This window comes from Leptodactylus fuscus, chromosome 3 (assembly GCF_031893055.1).
Source record: "Leptodactylus fuscus isolate aLepFus1 chromosome 3, aLepFus1.hap2, whole genome shotgun sequence".
NCBI lineage: Eukaryota > Metazoa > Chordata > Amphibia > Anura > Leptodactylidae > Leptodactylus > Leptodactylus fuscus.
Genome location: NC_134267.1, coordinates 28,931,786 through 28,948,715, shown reverse-complemented (window position 1 = coordinate 28,948,715; position 16,930 = coordinate 28,931,786). Strand labels below are relative to the sequence as shown.

Sequence of the window (16,930 nt, the reverse complement as noted above, 5' to 3'; positions counted from 1 at the left end):
ACTTGTAGATTCTACGGGTGAAAATGGACAAATCTGCCCAGAAAAACATCATTGGCAAGAGAATCGGAGAGGAGGGAAGAAACAGAGGGAAAGGGAAAGCAGAAGAAGTGAAGGAAGAAACAGAAAAAATGAATAATGGATATCTGGGAAGAAAAGAGATTAGAAGGAAAGACGTAAGTGCAAGAGGGAAGGACACGGAGAAAAAAAAAAAATTTAGAAGGAGGGAAGGGATGGAGGAAGGGAAAGGAAGAAGAAAGAAAGAAAGGGAAGGAAAGGGAAGGAGAAGGAAGGAAAGGAAGGAAAGGAAGGAAAGGAAGGAAAGGAGAGGAAGGAAGAGGAAGGGAGAGGAAGGGAGAGGAAGGGAGGGAGGGAAAGGAGAGGAAGGAAGGGAAGGGAAAGGAAAGAAGGAAAAAAGGAAGGGAAAGGAGAGGAAGGAGGAAAAGGAAAGGAAGGAAGGGAGGGAGGGAAGAAGGAAGGAAAGACAAGTGCAAGAGGGAAGGACACGAAGAAAAAAAACATAGGAGGGGGAAGGGAGGAAGGAAAGGAAAGGAAAAGAAAGGAAAGGAAAGGGAAGGGAAGAGAAAGGTTGAAATGACAGAGGAAAGACAAAAGGGAGGTGTGAAAGATAGAAAGTGGGAAAGTAGAAAGAAAAGGAAAGGGAAGAATGAGAGGGGTAAAGAAGATGAGGATGGATAAAAGCTCAGCTCTTACCTGTCCAGGGTGGCGTTCTCATGTTGTCTTAGCTTGTCAATGACCGGCTGGATCCCCAACATAAGGAACTCGTATCGTAGATGGAGCCGGAACTCAAGATTATCCTTCAAAAGAGAAGAGAAGAGGCTTAAAGGGGTTGTCGGGATAAATGGAAATCACTACACTAATCTAAACCCCCTCCCCTGACTAGTTTCTAAATACCATAATTTATCAAAAATGTATATTTACCCCTATCCCTGTCATGTCATGCGACCGCCCCAGGATTATTTGCTGGTTATCCAGTGACGATCTGTTTCCCCGTTTCCGGAAACAGAACATCACTACTACCCACCCACCCCCATCCCCCCCATCATACTTACCTCTCTTCTTCTTTCCAGTCTTCTTCCTTCTGTGACCTGTGACATCTGCCAGCGCTATAGACCCAGTGCTGCTCTGTAGCCAATAATCTAACTCTACAGCGCAGAAGACCTGATTCCTCCTAAACATCCTCCTGGCACGAGACATCTGCCCAGCTTACAGCCTATCCATCAGGCCCATGTCTATCCTACATGATTCCCCACTGACCGCAGAGCACATGTCAAGCTTCTGCCACCTGCACTATAAATCCTTTATGTTATACCTGAGCAGAACAGAAATCGATGAACGCGGTGACTGGATGATATATCTAGAGGATGAATATACTGTCCTACATGCTGAGCCACTAACATTCAGAGCTGCATTCACAATCCTCACACTACAGTCACCCCCAGAGCTGCATTCACAATCCTCACACTACAGTCACCCCCAGAGCTGCATTCACAATCCTCACACTACAGTCACCCCCAGAGCTGCATTCACAATTCCCACACTACAGTCACCCCCAGAGCTGCATTCACAATCCTCACACTACAGTCACCCCCCGAGCTGCATTCACAATTCTCACACTACAGTCACCCCCAGAGCTGCATTCACAATCCTCACACTACAGTCACCCCCCGAGCTGCATTCACAATTCTCACACTACAGTCACCCCCAGAGCTGCATTCACAATCCTCACACTACAGTCACCCCCAGAGCTGTATTCACAATCCTCACACTACAGTCACCCCCAGAGCTGCATTCACAATCCTCACACTCCAGCTGCCACTCTCAGACAGTGCTGAGGCCTTAGGAGGTAAGTGACACCAGGGCCTAGACCACTGGGCATGGGCCACCTGCATGGGCCGCCAGGGATGCTTCCATTAACCCCTCTTCACCATCATTCAGAATTGATGTCATGGTTTAGGGCTGGGGGCCACATATCTGCCTAGGGTCCTGACAGTCTGTATTGGAGGGGGGGGTCCATGTCCCAGGCAGTACAAGGACAGTCCGAGGCCTTACACACAGAACCTTATATCTCAGCTTCTGGGCCTTTATGTCCTGCAGATTGTGAGCTGGGCACAGTCACTGCTGGTAACCTACAGAAAGACACCTCCATATATCTAGACAACCCTCAACCAAGACAAATCGCCCTGCCGGGATCTTATAAACCTTCTAGAAGATCTAGATCACTGCGGACACATTGTTATGATGTCTCTGTGGTGACACTGACCAGGCCGCCACAGAAAACCGCAGTCTACGTGAAGAAGCATCTCCCACCCCGGCCATATGTTCTCTGTCCTGCAGAAAGTAATCCCAGGATTTCCGAGTTCATTGCTTCCTGCATGAGAACATCCAGAGATTCTCAGAAACTTCTATGGTGGAAAAATCTCCGCCACATTTATGTCAAAAGCCAATATTCATTTCCTGCCCTCTCAAGTACTTAAAGCCAGAAGGCAAGATTAACTAATCTAATGCCAAAGATCTATCTATCTATCTATCTATCTATCTATCTATCTATCTATCTGTCTGTCTGTCTGTCTATCTATCATCTATCTATCTATCTATCTATCTCCTATGTATCTATCTATCTCCTATGTATCTATCTATCTATCTATCTATCTATCTTTCTCTCTATCTATATCATATCTATCTATCTATCTATCTATCTATCTATCTATCTGCTATCTATCTATATCATACCTATCTATCTATCTTCTATCTATCTATCTATCTATCTATCTCATTATCTATCTATCTATCTAACTATCTATCTACCAACCTATCTATTATAATAATAATAATACATTTTATTTATATAGCGCCAACATATTCCGCAGCGCTGTACAATTTCTAGGGTTCAAATACAGACAGAAAGATACCTTACAAAGAAATAGTCACTTCACACAATGGGACTGAGGGCCCTGCTCACAAGAGCTTACAATCTATGAGGTAGAGGGGGTGACACAAGAGGTAGCAGGGGCGGTATTGCTTATGCAGAGGTCAGACACTTTTGTAATAGAGGTGACTGTCATTACACAAACATAAGACTTTATGAGCCGTCACTAGTCGTGTCCTTTAACTTGTGGATGGAGCTTGGACCTATAGAGTTAGCCTGAAATGGCATCATATCATGTGGGGTAATGTGGGAGCGGGGACAGAGGAGGGATAGATTTTAGGGATTGTAATGACAGTACGGAAGGGTTTACATTAGAACTTGTGATCGATCTGTCTGAAAAGATGCGTCTTTAGTTTGCGTTTGAAGCTGTATAAATTGGGAGTTAATCTGATTGTCCGGGGTAGAGCATTCCAGAGAAGTGGTGCAGCTCGGGAGAAGTCTTGTATACGAGCGTGGGAGGTTCTGATAATAGAGGATGTAAGTGTTAGGTCATTGAGTGAACGGAGAGCACGGGTTGGGCGGTAGACAGAGATGAGGGAGGAAATGTAGAGAGTTGCAGCATTATGGAGAGCCTTGTGGATGAGAGTAATAACTTTATATTTTATTCTATAATGAATAGGCAGCCAGTGTAGTGACTGGCACAGACCAGAGGCATCGCTGTAGCGTCTAGCCTGATAGATGAGCCTGGCCGCTGCATTCAGTATAGATTGTAGAGGGGAGAGTTTAGTGAGGGGAAGACCGATTAGTAAGGAGTTACAGTAGTCAAGGCGAGAATGAATCAGAGAGACAATAAGTGTCTTTAGTGTATCTCTGGTGAGGAAAGGGCGTATTCTGGAGATGTTTTTGAGGTGGAGGTGACATGAACATGCGAGTGATTGGATATGAGGGGTGAAGGAAAGGTCTGAGTCAAACATAACCCCGAGGCAGTGGGCCTGCTGCCTAGGAGTTATAGTAAGGCCTGAGACTGCAATGGATATATCAGGGACAGATCTGTTAGATGGTGGAAACAGTAGTAGTTCAGTCTTAGAGAGATTTAGTTTCAGATAGAGCGAGGACATGATATTAGAGACAGCAGGGAGACAGTCACTGGTGTTCTGTATTAGTGCAGGGCTGATGTCATGGGAAGATGTGTATAATTGGGTGTCATCAGCATAAAGATGGTACCTGAAGCCAAATCTGGTGATGGTTTGTCCAATGGGGGCTGTGTAGAGAGAAAAGAGCAGGGGGCCTAGGACCGAGCCCCGAGGAACCCCAACAGCAAGGGAAAGAGGGGAGGAAACAGAGCCCGCAAATGATACGCTGAAAGTGCGGTCTGAGAGATAAGAGGAGAACCAGGAGAGCGCAGTGTCATTGAGGCCGACGGAGCGGAGCATAGTGAGGAGGAGATGATGGTCAACAGTGTCAAAAGCTGCAGAGAGGTCCAGAAGAATAAGAAGAGAGAAGTCACCATTGGATTTAGCCGTCAGGAGATCATTGGAGACTTTTGTGAGAGCCGTTTCAGTAGAGTGCAGAGCGCGGAAACCAGATTGTAAGGGGTCAAGCAGAGAGTTAGCAGAGAGATAACGGATTAAACGAGAATAGACCAGGCGTTCCAAGACTTTAGAGATGAAGGGGAAGGTATTAGATTTATATATATATAAAACCCAAAATCTGTAGTAGCTCTATACAAATCCACAGTTCTCGTCTGATTTCGGTGAAATTTGGCATGTCCCCCTCTCCACCCACAGGAGCAGAATACTGTGCAAGTTACATCTTGCTAGTGTCCCCCCGTCATGAGATTGGGGCCCCCGAAGTTAGGCCCAATACATATAATGGGCAAAAGTGAAAGTGCCGCGGGGAAAACAAAAGTTGTGACTGACTATAGTGACAGCGCAAAAGAGTCGCTGCTGAAGGGGCCGCACCACCACACACAAACATTTCACAAACACCATATAAACATCACACAGACAGCACACATACACCAACCCACAAGCACAACACCACACAAATGCCACAACACACCACACAAACACCACCCCATAAATACCACACACACACACACACACTCAGATGGATGCACACTATGCACAGGGACGAACAGAGCACTACCACACGCAAGGACACTTGCAGTGCGCACGCACAAACACGTGGATCACATGAGCACATACACGTATACATATACACGGACCACACACGTGCATACACACACATACATACACATGGATCACACATGTGCACACACACATATACACATGCACACACTGACAAAACAGGTCTGGTATCCTTAGTGGCTGCTTGCACACTACAGCACCTTCCACGGGCCTCCGGGCCATGGACTCGGCAGCTCCATAGAGTTCTGTGTGCACAAAGCTGTGAATTTAGCAGGCTCCATAGAAGTCGCATCAAAATCGGGGCCAAAATACGCCTGCCGAGACTGTCAGTCGCAGATTCCCACTCCGGAGTAGGCCCAAAATGAATGGGCCTAGTCTGGAGGGTGCTGCCGCGAGGCGGACGCCGCGTCTCAATGTGCCGCGGAATTCGCCTGAAGAAAGGGCAGCTCGCTTCTTTTTTCTATGAGCAGCAACATGCCTCTCACGGTAAAAAGATCACTAGCGGTCTCCATAGACCAACATTGTGAGGTGGTCTATGAATGGGTTTGAAAACTGCCTGCTGGTTTCCGTCTCCTGGCCAGTTTCTTGGACAGAAACAGAAACCTGCATAACGGAGATCGGACGCTGGTGTGAACTTAGTGTAGGGACTCGCAAGAAAACGAGGACCCTTGACGTGGGTCGCGAGCTTACATATTTTTGCCAAAATTTTTTTTGCACCTTTTTTTTAAAAAAAAGAACAATTTGATAGAACTTTTTTAAATTTTGGCAAAAATATAACCAATACCTCATCTCCCAACCTATCTATAGATATTTATTTACTCACTTCTCCAGCACCGGCATTGAGGACAGCATTTATGAAAGACATGATGGCGGTTTTCAGGTTGACTTCATCCCGATATCTGCCCATACTTCTGTCTAGTTCATTCAACAGCGTCTGTGGAGAAATAAATGACAATAATAATAATATCTATTACTATTAAAGATGTTGAACTTATTGGTTAGACCCAAATATTCAAAGTTGTTCGGTTTTTAACAAAACTGAATAAATGCCAATTCATTTTACGTTGGGTTCACACCTGCGTTCATGACTCCGTTCTATGGTTTCCGTCTTCTGCATGGCAGAAGACGGAAACCATAGACCGGGTCCGGCCGTGAGCGGCGGTGAGCGTTTTAGGCTCTCCGCCGCGAAACCGGATTTTTTTATCCGGACACAGAGTAGTGCATGTCCGACTCTGTGTCCGGATTATAAAACCCGGTTTCGCGGCGGAGAGCGCAAAACGCTCACCGCCGCGCACGGCCGGACAGCTTTCTCACCCATTCAAATGAATGGGTGAGAAAGTCTCCTGCAGGCTTCCGTCTCCTGCATCTGTTTTATGCAGGAAACGGAAACCTGCAATAAGGACAGTGAACGCAGATGTGAACGAGCCCTTAGAGGACCTGTAATGGCTCTTGTGACATGTTAGAACAGGAAATACAGAAGAGACACGTGTGTGTGAGCAGTGCCGCACCTCCCATGAGGCGACCTGATGCGACCGCTTCAGGCGGCGCTATGCCAGGGCCCCGGGGGGGGGGGGGGGGGGGCGGCATTTTTGCTTACCTAAGCTTAGCGTCACCGTCTCGGCAACCCGGCATGGAAAGCGAGCGGTGGATTGGGGAGGCCCTGTGGACGCAGCGATGCTCCAGCGGCCTCCCCTCACGCTCAGGCAGAGAGCAGGTCCTCTCCTTGCCTGCTCTCTACCTGCTAACGCCGCTCTGCCACGCCCCCTTCACTCCGCCCCCTCCTCCTGGGGGGAGGGGGGGGCGCTTTCTGTCGTCCGTCTCAGGCGGCAAAAAAGGTAAGTTCACCCCCTGTGTATGAGTCCCTGTGTGGCGTCCTAGGGCCACCTGACAGTCTCTTAGTCAATAGACAGTGGTTGGGTGGTCCTTACAGAGCTGACGTCATATACACTATATAAGGTCCTGTAGGCTGGAAGATGAGACGTTTCAGTAATGGTGGAGATAGTGAAGGGTCGGTCACTCATCTCTCTGCATCATACAGAGCACAGGTCTGATGTCATATACATTATATAAGGTGACATTACAGTAATGGTGGAGATAGTGAAGAGTCTGTGATTCATCATACAGAGCACTCAGTGCTGAAAATCTTTCAATTATAAAAAATAGAGTGAGACAATATTAGGAATAGGAGCGTTTAGTCCAATAGAAGCAATTCCAGGTAGATTTTTGATAGATATCATAGATAGGAGGGAAGGGGCAGATCTGTGCTGCTGTATACAGAATATATAAACAGACTTTTTTGAAGTTCCTGCTAGTGAAAATCTTATGTTAAGGAGGTTTTTTTGGACAAAAGTATTTTTTGCAAACAGTGCAATGTTAAGAGAAAGTAATCCTTTAATAGTCCCACATGGGGTAATTCAGTGTGTTACAGCAGCATGGATAATACAGTGACATGTTACAAGAAGAAGAACACATACAAGCTCATAGCAGATAGGAAAAGATACTAGGAGACATAGCAACTAGGAAGATAAAGAAAGACTTCAGGATCATTTAGTTCTCTGTGCGGAGTGATCTTTGCTTAGTCTGATATTGATTATACAGCCTGATCGCGGTTGAGAGGAAGGATCTCTGATAACGCTCCTTATCACACTTGGGTTTGTTGCGCTTCCTGAGACTAAAGATGTTTTTGAAAGCCGTGGACTACAAATCTTGACTGAGGGTTCTGTGCATTCCTATGTGATTCACTATGCTGTCTTTCTCTATTGTCGCCCATATCTTCTCCTTTGTCCTCAATGACTTAGATCTCATTCTCTAGTAGTCATGTGTCATCTTCAGAAAGAGATATTCCTCATAGCCCCAGACTTCTTCTTCTTCTGGATGAGTTGGGTGAGCACTGTCAGTGCTTGATGTAGAGGTGGAAGACATGAGTGTTGGTGGGGGTAGTAGTGGCAGGGGGTAGTGCTGGTAGGGGGCACTAGGGGGAAATCTGTAAGGGCAGAGAGGAATCTCACTGTGATGATGAGTCACAATATAGTGGGGAAGATGATGACATTACTGAATCCCATGATGATTCTATTACAGATAAGAGGTTACTGAGTGAGGGTGACATCAGAAGAAGAGTATGGTGCAATAGTAAGAATTCCACCTTATGTTCAGTCCCAACATCCAAAAAACCTTCCTGTGGTAAATCTAAGGCAATCTCTGGTGGTGGGGGCACTGGCAGACATGTTTCTGGTATTGGTGGTAACAGCTAAGTGCTGTCATCTCATATATGGGAATTATTTGGGACATTAACATATGACAAATTGATGACAAGTTACAAGATCTACAAAGAGATAACAAGTCATGGTCGTTCAGGCCCATGTGTAGGATTCTCTGTACTCACATGACATGGCGACACCAATATAATTGGAAAAATGGGATTGTCAGTAGCAACAAGTGAGAAATAAGAGTAATATCTATAGTAATAATAATAATCAGCTAGGTATACATTTATAGTAGTAATAAATAATAATACTATAGTAATAATAATAGTCATAATAATAATAGAATAATAATAGGGGCAACATGGTGGCTCAGTGGTTAGCTCAGTCCTGGGTTCGAATCCTGCCAGGAACAACAACACCTGCAAGGAGTTTGTATGTTCTCCCCGTGTTTGCGTGGATTTCCTCCCATTCTACAAAGACATACTGATAAGGAAAACATTACAATATATATATATATATATATATATATATATATATATATATATATATAACATATATATATATATATATATATATATATATTACATACTGTATATATATATATATATATATATATATATATATATAGTGATGATAATAATAATAATCAGCTATGTATAAAATTACAGTAATATATTATTATTAATAATAATAATAATAATAACCCGATAGAATAGATACAAAGTATTCTTTAGTTTTTCACCTTTTTTAAAGATTCTAGATCTTTATAGATCCTATGGAGGAGATTTATGAATCATATATATAATGTTGATCTATGATGTATATACTTCCAGGTGACTTAGGGGACAGATCCTCAGACGGCAGCCATGTGCAGAGCGTATCTGACATCACTGACAGGAACTACGGCCACTTAAAGGGATAATTGTCAATAAAGATGATGATCTGGAGCCTTTACTTATATCTTCTGCTCCAGTGACGTCAGTCCAGCAGATTTTCTCCTAAATAAATGGTTCTCATGCAGTCAGCTTCTATTATTGAACCCTATGAGCCATGTCTACTAAGGTGTGTGTCAGGGTGACTGTATATATAGAGGAGCAGAAATACTCAGATCACTGCAGATACCTCTCAGAGCAGGTCACAGATCACACAATTCATAGACTGATTTCTTGTCTATCAGGGTGGGGGCAGGATAGGGCCTGTCTATCACACTGTAGGGGCACCAGTGTATGTATATATATATATATATATATATATATATATATATACATACATCAGTGTAATATGTGACTATGGCTAGGACCATTGCTGTATAATCACTTTATTACGCCAGCTCCCTGATATTCCTGCAGTAACCGCCATTGACAGGAATTCTAATCCATCATCTTGGATATTAAACATGGAGCACATGTGTTTTTCCCGTGTGATACAGACATACATATGGACTCAATTGTAGGATGTAAATTCCTGCTAAGATATAAGGGCTAAGCTAAAAGATTGATAATACACAACTAAATATGCAGAATATATATGATATATAGGAGACCCAGACTCATCACATTGTTACATTTCCACTAGCTCATTCCAGGAAAGCTGGGTCACAATCAATAAAGCTGGTATTAAGATGTCCACAGGGACACAACACACAGGAGATAGATGATAGATAAAGCTGGGTCACAATCAATAAAGCTGGTATTAAGATGTCCACAGGGACACAACACACAGGAGATAGATGATAGATAGATAGATAGATAGATAGATAGATAGATAGATAGATAGATAGATAGATAGATAGATAGATAGATATGCATGCAGTGTGAGTCAGTGGAAAGAAGTATCTCATAGAATATACTGGAGATTCTGCACACAGCAAATACAGGTAATATACACAGGCAGTGTGAGTCAGTGGAGAGAAGTGAGCTGTATGCAGAATCTACAGTGTATTCTATGACTTGTTGCTTTAACTTCTCTCCACTGACTCACACTGACTGTGTATATTACCTGTTTGCTGTGTGCAGAATCTACAGTGTTTTCTAAGACTTGCTGCTTCAAACAGGCAATATACACAGGCAGTGTGAGTCAGTGGAGAGAAGTGTGAAGCAGCAAGTCAAAGAATAAACTGGAGATTCTGCATACAGCAAACACAGGTAATATACACAGGTAGAGTGAGTCAGTGGAGAGAAGTGAGTAGCTGCAAATCAAAGAATACACTGGAGGTTCTGCACACAGCAAACACAGGTAATATACACAGACAGTGTGAGTCTGTAGAAAGAAGTGAGTAGCTGCAAATCAAAGAATACACTGGAGGTTCTGCACACAGCAAACACAGGTAATATACACAGACAGTGTGAGTCTGTGGAAAGAAGTGAGGAGCTGCAAATCAAAGAATACACTGGAGGTTCTGCACACAGCAAACACAGGTAATATACACAGGAAATGTGAGTCAGTGGAGAGAAGTGAGGAGCTGCAAGTCATAGAATATACCCTGAATGTACTGTTGATTCTACATACGGCGCACACAGATAGTATAGACCCTGAATGCAGGTAATGAGAGGGTTATACGGGTAATATAAGTATGATAAATACTATATGGATATAGTGGGTATGATACATGCTGTATAGATATATTGATCATTCTGTATGGTTGTAGGTATATATACAGTATATATACACACATACATACTGTCTCTAGTTCCCAGCTTTCCTCCAAGAAGCAGCAGAGATCTTTCCCTTGTGATTCTGGTGACTTATATATAGTATATACATTGTATACATTCCTCTACATGATACAATGTGATTGGAATGTTGTATAAAACATATATCACATCCCCCCAGCAGTGAGTCGCAGATCTTTGGCAGAATAATTATTATCAGTTATTTATGTAGTGCTGACATATACCTTAGTAACGTACAAAGACAACACACTCATCAATCTTCATCCCCTGGAATACACGCTCCCACCACCATATATAGCAGTATTCTAAGGTTATGTTCACACTACTATCATGGTTATTGTTAGATCCATCATATGATGGATGTAGATGCTGTGTGTTTTATTATAGTACCCATCAAATCTGACAGAACTACTGATGGCAGTGTGAGAACGGCATTATACTCTAGTCACACCCAAAGCTGCACTCTAGAGAGATCTATATCTCCATGATTGTGATATTTCTGCTGTGATGTATTGTGGGAGATGTAGAGTGTAGATTTGGGTTTATGAGAACATTACGCTACATCAGCTCTACTACACAGTGATGCGGAGCCCTATGGGCATTCTGGGAAATGTAGTTCTGCAGAACCTGAGCTGCCCAACCATAGAGAAACTGGTGTGGCAGGGATAGATGGTGCTGGGTAGTGAATAACCAATGGACACCAGGTATGTAACCACTACACCACCAGGGAATTCATTACTTCACTGACCTAGACCACCAGGGGATTCACCACGTCACTGACCTAGACCACCAAGGAAATTATTTTTAATTTCTTCACTACCTTAGACCAACAGAATGACTCCATTAACCCATTCACAACTTAAGAGCAGAAGAAATATCACCACCAACCCATATTATACTGTAGACAACCAGGGAAGTCCTAGATCAAGGTTGACTCGAGTTACCCTTTCATGCTCTCAACTACCGGGAGCATTATTTGTAACCCTTAATTGTAACTGTGTACGGGAGAGCTAGAGAAGCGGGCTATAATATATATATATATATATATATATATATATATATATATATATATACACACACATTATACATCACTACATGCTATAGACAGCGCCGTCCACAGCTGACGTGTGATACGACTTTCCATCAGACGTGGCCCAGAAGCCGCTGACGTTTCATGTATAGAGACGACTTCCAGCTCCTACATAGTACAGAACTAATAAGCAGCGCCATAAATCTCCGAGCCAACCGCAGCACGGCCGCCATAACTGTGAGGAGGGTCCGATCTGAAAGTAATTAATAATCAGCTCTTCAGCCCAGAATATGGATGTGTGAAGCTGCCAGGAGCGCTGGGATTCATTGTGGATAGAAAGAAATCCAATGAATGAATCTCTGTAATGCCAGAATAGACTTAATCCAGTCCTCATTACACCCCTGAACACGGCCCAGGGTGCACCCCATGAACACGAAACGTGCACCCCTTTTTGGGCCAGGTTTGTAGTGGACGACACAATCTAACTCACAGCTATGGCGACTTCCAATCTGTTCCCATGACATGGATGATTACAGAGTAGGTCCTATCTTGCTCTATGTCACATCTTGGAGACATCTCTCCAAGTGTCATCTGATCGCACTGACTACAAACTGGGCCCCCCCCATAGGATGCACACCCGGCCATGGGCCTGGGGTCTTATTCCTCCAGATCTCTGCTTGTTGTCAGTGAATGAGGACATCTCTGGTTACCTGCAGAGACAGTGATCCTGTACAGAGCTGCTCACAGCTGAGGGTTTGTTACAGTTGTACCTGGAGATACTGGTTCATATCAAGCCGGGTTAGTTACAAATTTTCCAAGAATCACAGGTTTAGTTGAACACAAGATTTTTTGGTTTACCACCCGCAGATCATTATCATAGTCTGGGGTCCCTGCAGTATAATAATCAGAGGCCCACCTTTCTGGGGCCCCTTCACAGTCTCCGGTGTTCTTTCCCGATTGTCTACTGTTCTACTGGGAGACATCAGTGGCCCCGACCTCTGAGGCCCAATCACAGGTCTCATCTACTGCAGGGGCTGCTGATGTCACCCAGGAGGCTGAAAGAGGCCAGAAGACGACCCAAGATGCCAGTGAAGAAGGAGCAGCGGACACCACAAGGGGGCACCAGAGAGGTGCAGGAATATGAGTATAGCTCCGCACCCCCCCTGGCCTTCCAATTATTATACCCTGGCATCTGAAGAGATCCGGAATATTACAAAAGTACTTCTGGTTCATATGAAACAAGTTTGGCCCAAACCGAAACAGGAGGACGAATCCTATGAATATTCTTGTGAGGTTCGTCCATCTCTCATTGTGTCAGCAGCTGAACAAGCTTTCTAGAATGTATCAGTCCAGAATCTAAACGTTGCAGCTCACAGAGTATTGTCTAGACTGCATACAATAGTAACAAACCCTCAGCTGAGAGAAGGACAAGCCGTGTACACAAGTCCGGAGGATGAGGAAGAAAGTGTATTACAAGGCTCCGCTTCTATGTACTAGGATAAATCACCAGAAGAGGCGTCAGTGGTCTATAAATAGGGGTAGTAACAACCATATACATGGCCGAGGACTATATGGACCAAGTAATAAAGCCAATGTCCATAACATACTCCATAAGCCTGGATTCACACTAGAGGTGGAGAGAAAAGTCCTGTAAGGAGGAAAGTATAAAACCAGCGGAAACCCCATGGACCCCATTATAGTCTATAGTCCTATGGCCAACCCCATTATAGTCAATAGTCCCATTGGAAACCCCATTATAGTCTTAGGGCAGACCCCATTATAGTCTATAGTCCTATGGTGGCCCCATCATAGTCTATAGGCTCATGTCATACCCCATTATAGTCTATAGTCCAATGGCAGATCCCTTTATAGTCTGTAGTCTTATGGTGGCCCCCATTATAGTCTACGGTTTTATGGCGGACCCTCTTATAGTCTATAGTCCTATGACAGGCCCCATTATAGTCTATAGTCCTATGACAGGCCCCATTATAGTCTATAGTCCTATGGCGGACCCCCTTATAGTCTATAGTTCTATGGCAAACCCCATTATAGTCTATAGTCCTATGGCAAACCCTATTATAGTCTATAGTGTTATGGCAGACCCCATTATACTCTATAGTCCTATGACGGACCTCATTATATCTATAGTCCTATGGAAGACACCCTTATAGTCTGTAATCTTATGGAGGACCCAATTATAGTCTATAGTTTTATGGCGGACCCTCTTATACTCTATAGTCTTATGGTGGACCTCCTTATAGTCTATAGTCCTATGGCAGACCACATAATAGTCTATAGTATTACGGCGGACCCTGTTATAGTCTTATGGCAGACCCCCTTATAGTCTATAGTCCTAAGGCGGACCCCATTAGATTTATAGTTCTATGGCGGACCCCCTAATAATCTATAATCCTATAGCAGACCCAAAGGAAGAGAATCCGAACGCTAGTGTGACCCTAGTGTAAGAGTGAATGCCCTGAAAATACATCACATTTTGCATCTAAACAGAAGCCTTGATGTGAGCGCGGCTCTCACCTGGAAGCGCGTGCGTTCGGCAGCGTACACCTGGTAGTGCAGCATGGCTTGCAGGACTTTCTTATGCCCGTCCGGCACCAGGCAGACCGCTCCCAGGATCTCCAGGACAGCGATCTTGGTTTTGATGTTCTCAGTCCGTAAACTCTGGGAGATGATGTTGATGCTCTCTGGATGCGCCAAAACGTGCGCCCGTCCCTGGGAGTTGTTCATCAGAGCCTTTATACATCCTATAACGGATGTGTGTATGCGGCTCTCCGCCGTGTCGTAATCCATGCTCTTCAGGAAATTCAGGAGACACGTCAAACCGTCCAGCTCTATGAACCGCGTCACAAACCTGACGGAGAAGACAAGGACATAGGAACGAGATGAGAAATCAGAAGTTACACCAGGATATATCATATTATTATATTATGTTATACAGTATGATATATATAATGATATATGTTATATGATCAGTTATATTATTATATTACATGGTTTAGTTTATAGATTGATATGATGATATATTGCTTTATAGTATACATGGATTTATATTCTTGGAGTATATTATAGTGTATGGGGCATCTGGTCAAGAATTTGGGTGTATTATTTCCCTTCCCCTCCCCTATTATATATGGACATGGTAAGTTTAATGTTGTAAGGATTTTATATGTTTCATCATGACTTACTGTAAGTTGGAGATCATTTTGTTTTTCATATTAATATACTGGATTTGTTTTATGGCTACCTAATTAATACCACCATACAGTATCTAAATATTACCACCATACAGTACTTAATATCATCATACAGTATCTAAATAATTCCACTATACTGTACCTAAATAATACCACCATACAGTATCTAAATTCCACCATACTGTACCTAAATAATACAACATCCTATTAATATTATAAATGTGAAAGTTTGTGAGTTTGGATGTTTGTGGGTTTGTGTGTTCGGATGTTTGTTAGTCAATCACGCAAAACCCGCTTGACCGATTTGGCTGAAATTTTCCACAAACATAGTTAATACACCCCATTGCGCAATAGGCTACTTTTCGTCACAATAGCGCACATACGTTTTTCCCAGGAACCCCACAAACCCCAAACTCACATCACTATCTCTGCAATCTCACACACTTTGGACCCCGATTTGGCTGAAATTTTCCACAAACATAGTCCCTACACTCGATTGCGCAATAGGCTACTTTTCGTCACAATAGTGCACATACGTTTTTCCCAGGACCCTTGGGATGTTCAGATGTTTGGCGGTCAATCACGCAAAAACCGCTCCACCGATTTGGCGGAAATTTTCCACAAACATAGTCCCTACACTCGATTGCGCAATAGGCTACTTTTCGTCACAATAGCGCACATACGTTTTTCCCAGGACCCTTTGGATGTTTGGATCTTTGGCGGTCAATCACGCAAAAACCGCTCCACCGATTTGGCTGAAATTTTCCACAAGCATAGTCCCTACACTCGATTGCGCAATAGGCTACTTTTCGTCACAATAGCGCACATACGTTTTTCCCAGGACCCCCACAAAACCCAAACTCACATCACTATCTCTGCAATCTCACACACTTTGGACCATAGCAAGCCACAAAATTCATATTACCCCCTACAGCAGAGGTCAGCAACCCCTGGAACACATGCCAAGAGTGGCACTCCTGCCATATTTCACTGGCATGCCAGCAGCACAGGACCTGCAAGAGTTAAATAAAGTCTCTGCTAGAGCTGAGGCATAAGGACACTCCCCTATGCCAGATGTGCAGGAAACCCAGGGGGTGGAGCTTAATCGCTCAGGTCTCTGCCTGCTATAGTGATAGCTCCTGCTGAAGCTGCTAGCAAACTGAAAGTAAGAACCACACAGCTCCCTTCCTTTACTTCCTATTCTCATTAATGTCAGCCATTTGGGGTTATTAGTTTAGTGTTAGTAACTCCATGTACCTCACATTAATAGGAATAAACCCCATCATGTCCCTCATATTAACCCCTGTGTGCCCCATATAAAGGTTACTAATATGTGAGACATATGGAGGTAATAATAAAAGACCTCAGTAATGAAGATACTTAATTATTACCTCCAAGTCTCTCACATATCAGTAACTACAGATGAGCGAGTACTGTTGGGATCAGCCGATCTGAACAGCACGCGCCATAGAAATGAATGTATGCACCTGGTACTTCCGCTTGGACGTAGCCAGCGCGCTTAACCCCCCGCGTGTCGGCTACGTCCATTCATTTCTATGCGAGCGTGCTGTTCGGATTGGCTGATCCCAACAGTACTCGCTCATCTCTATCAGTAACTCTTACACTGGGGTTAATGTGAGGGACATGATGGGGTTAATTGCTATTAATAAGAGGCACATGGAGTTACTAAACTGTCATGCACAGGGCCAGACTTTATGTTGCTTACTCAAGAGTATCCTGTGCCCAAAACTTACATGTACTGGCGGAAAATAACAA

General features: G+C 43.8%; 1 protein-coding gene across 10 annotated transcripts in view; it reads right to left on the bottom strand.

Annotated features, from left to right (window-relative positions):
- Positions 1-16,930, bottom strand: part of DAAM2 (dishevelled associated activator of morphogenesis 2) — a 134,869-nt gene that overhangs the window by 63,158 nt on the left and 54,781 nt on the right. For all 10 annotated transcript variants that reach the window (XR_012715298.1, XR_012715299.1, XR_012715301.1 and 7 more), the window contains exons 6-8: positions 14,478-14,811; positions 5,861-5,971; positions 712-815 (exon numbers count right to left, since the gene is read on the bottom strand). Coding sequence is in view for 6 of the 10 variants with exons in the window: in XM_075267330.1 (XP_075123431.1) it covers positions 712-815; positions 5,861-5,971; positions 14,478-14,811 (549 nt within the window). In the remaining 4 variants the exon portion in view is untranslated. The remainder of the gene's footprint in view (positions 1-711; positions 816-5,860; positions 5,972-14,477; positions 14,812-16,930) is intronic.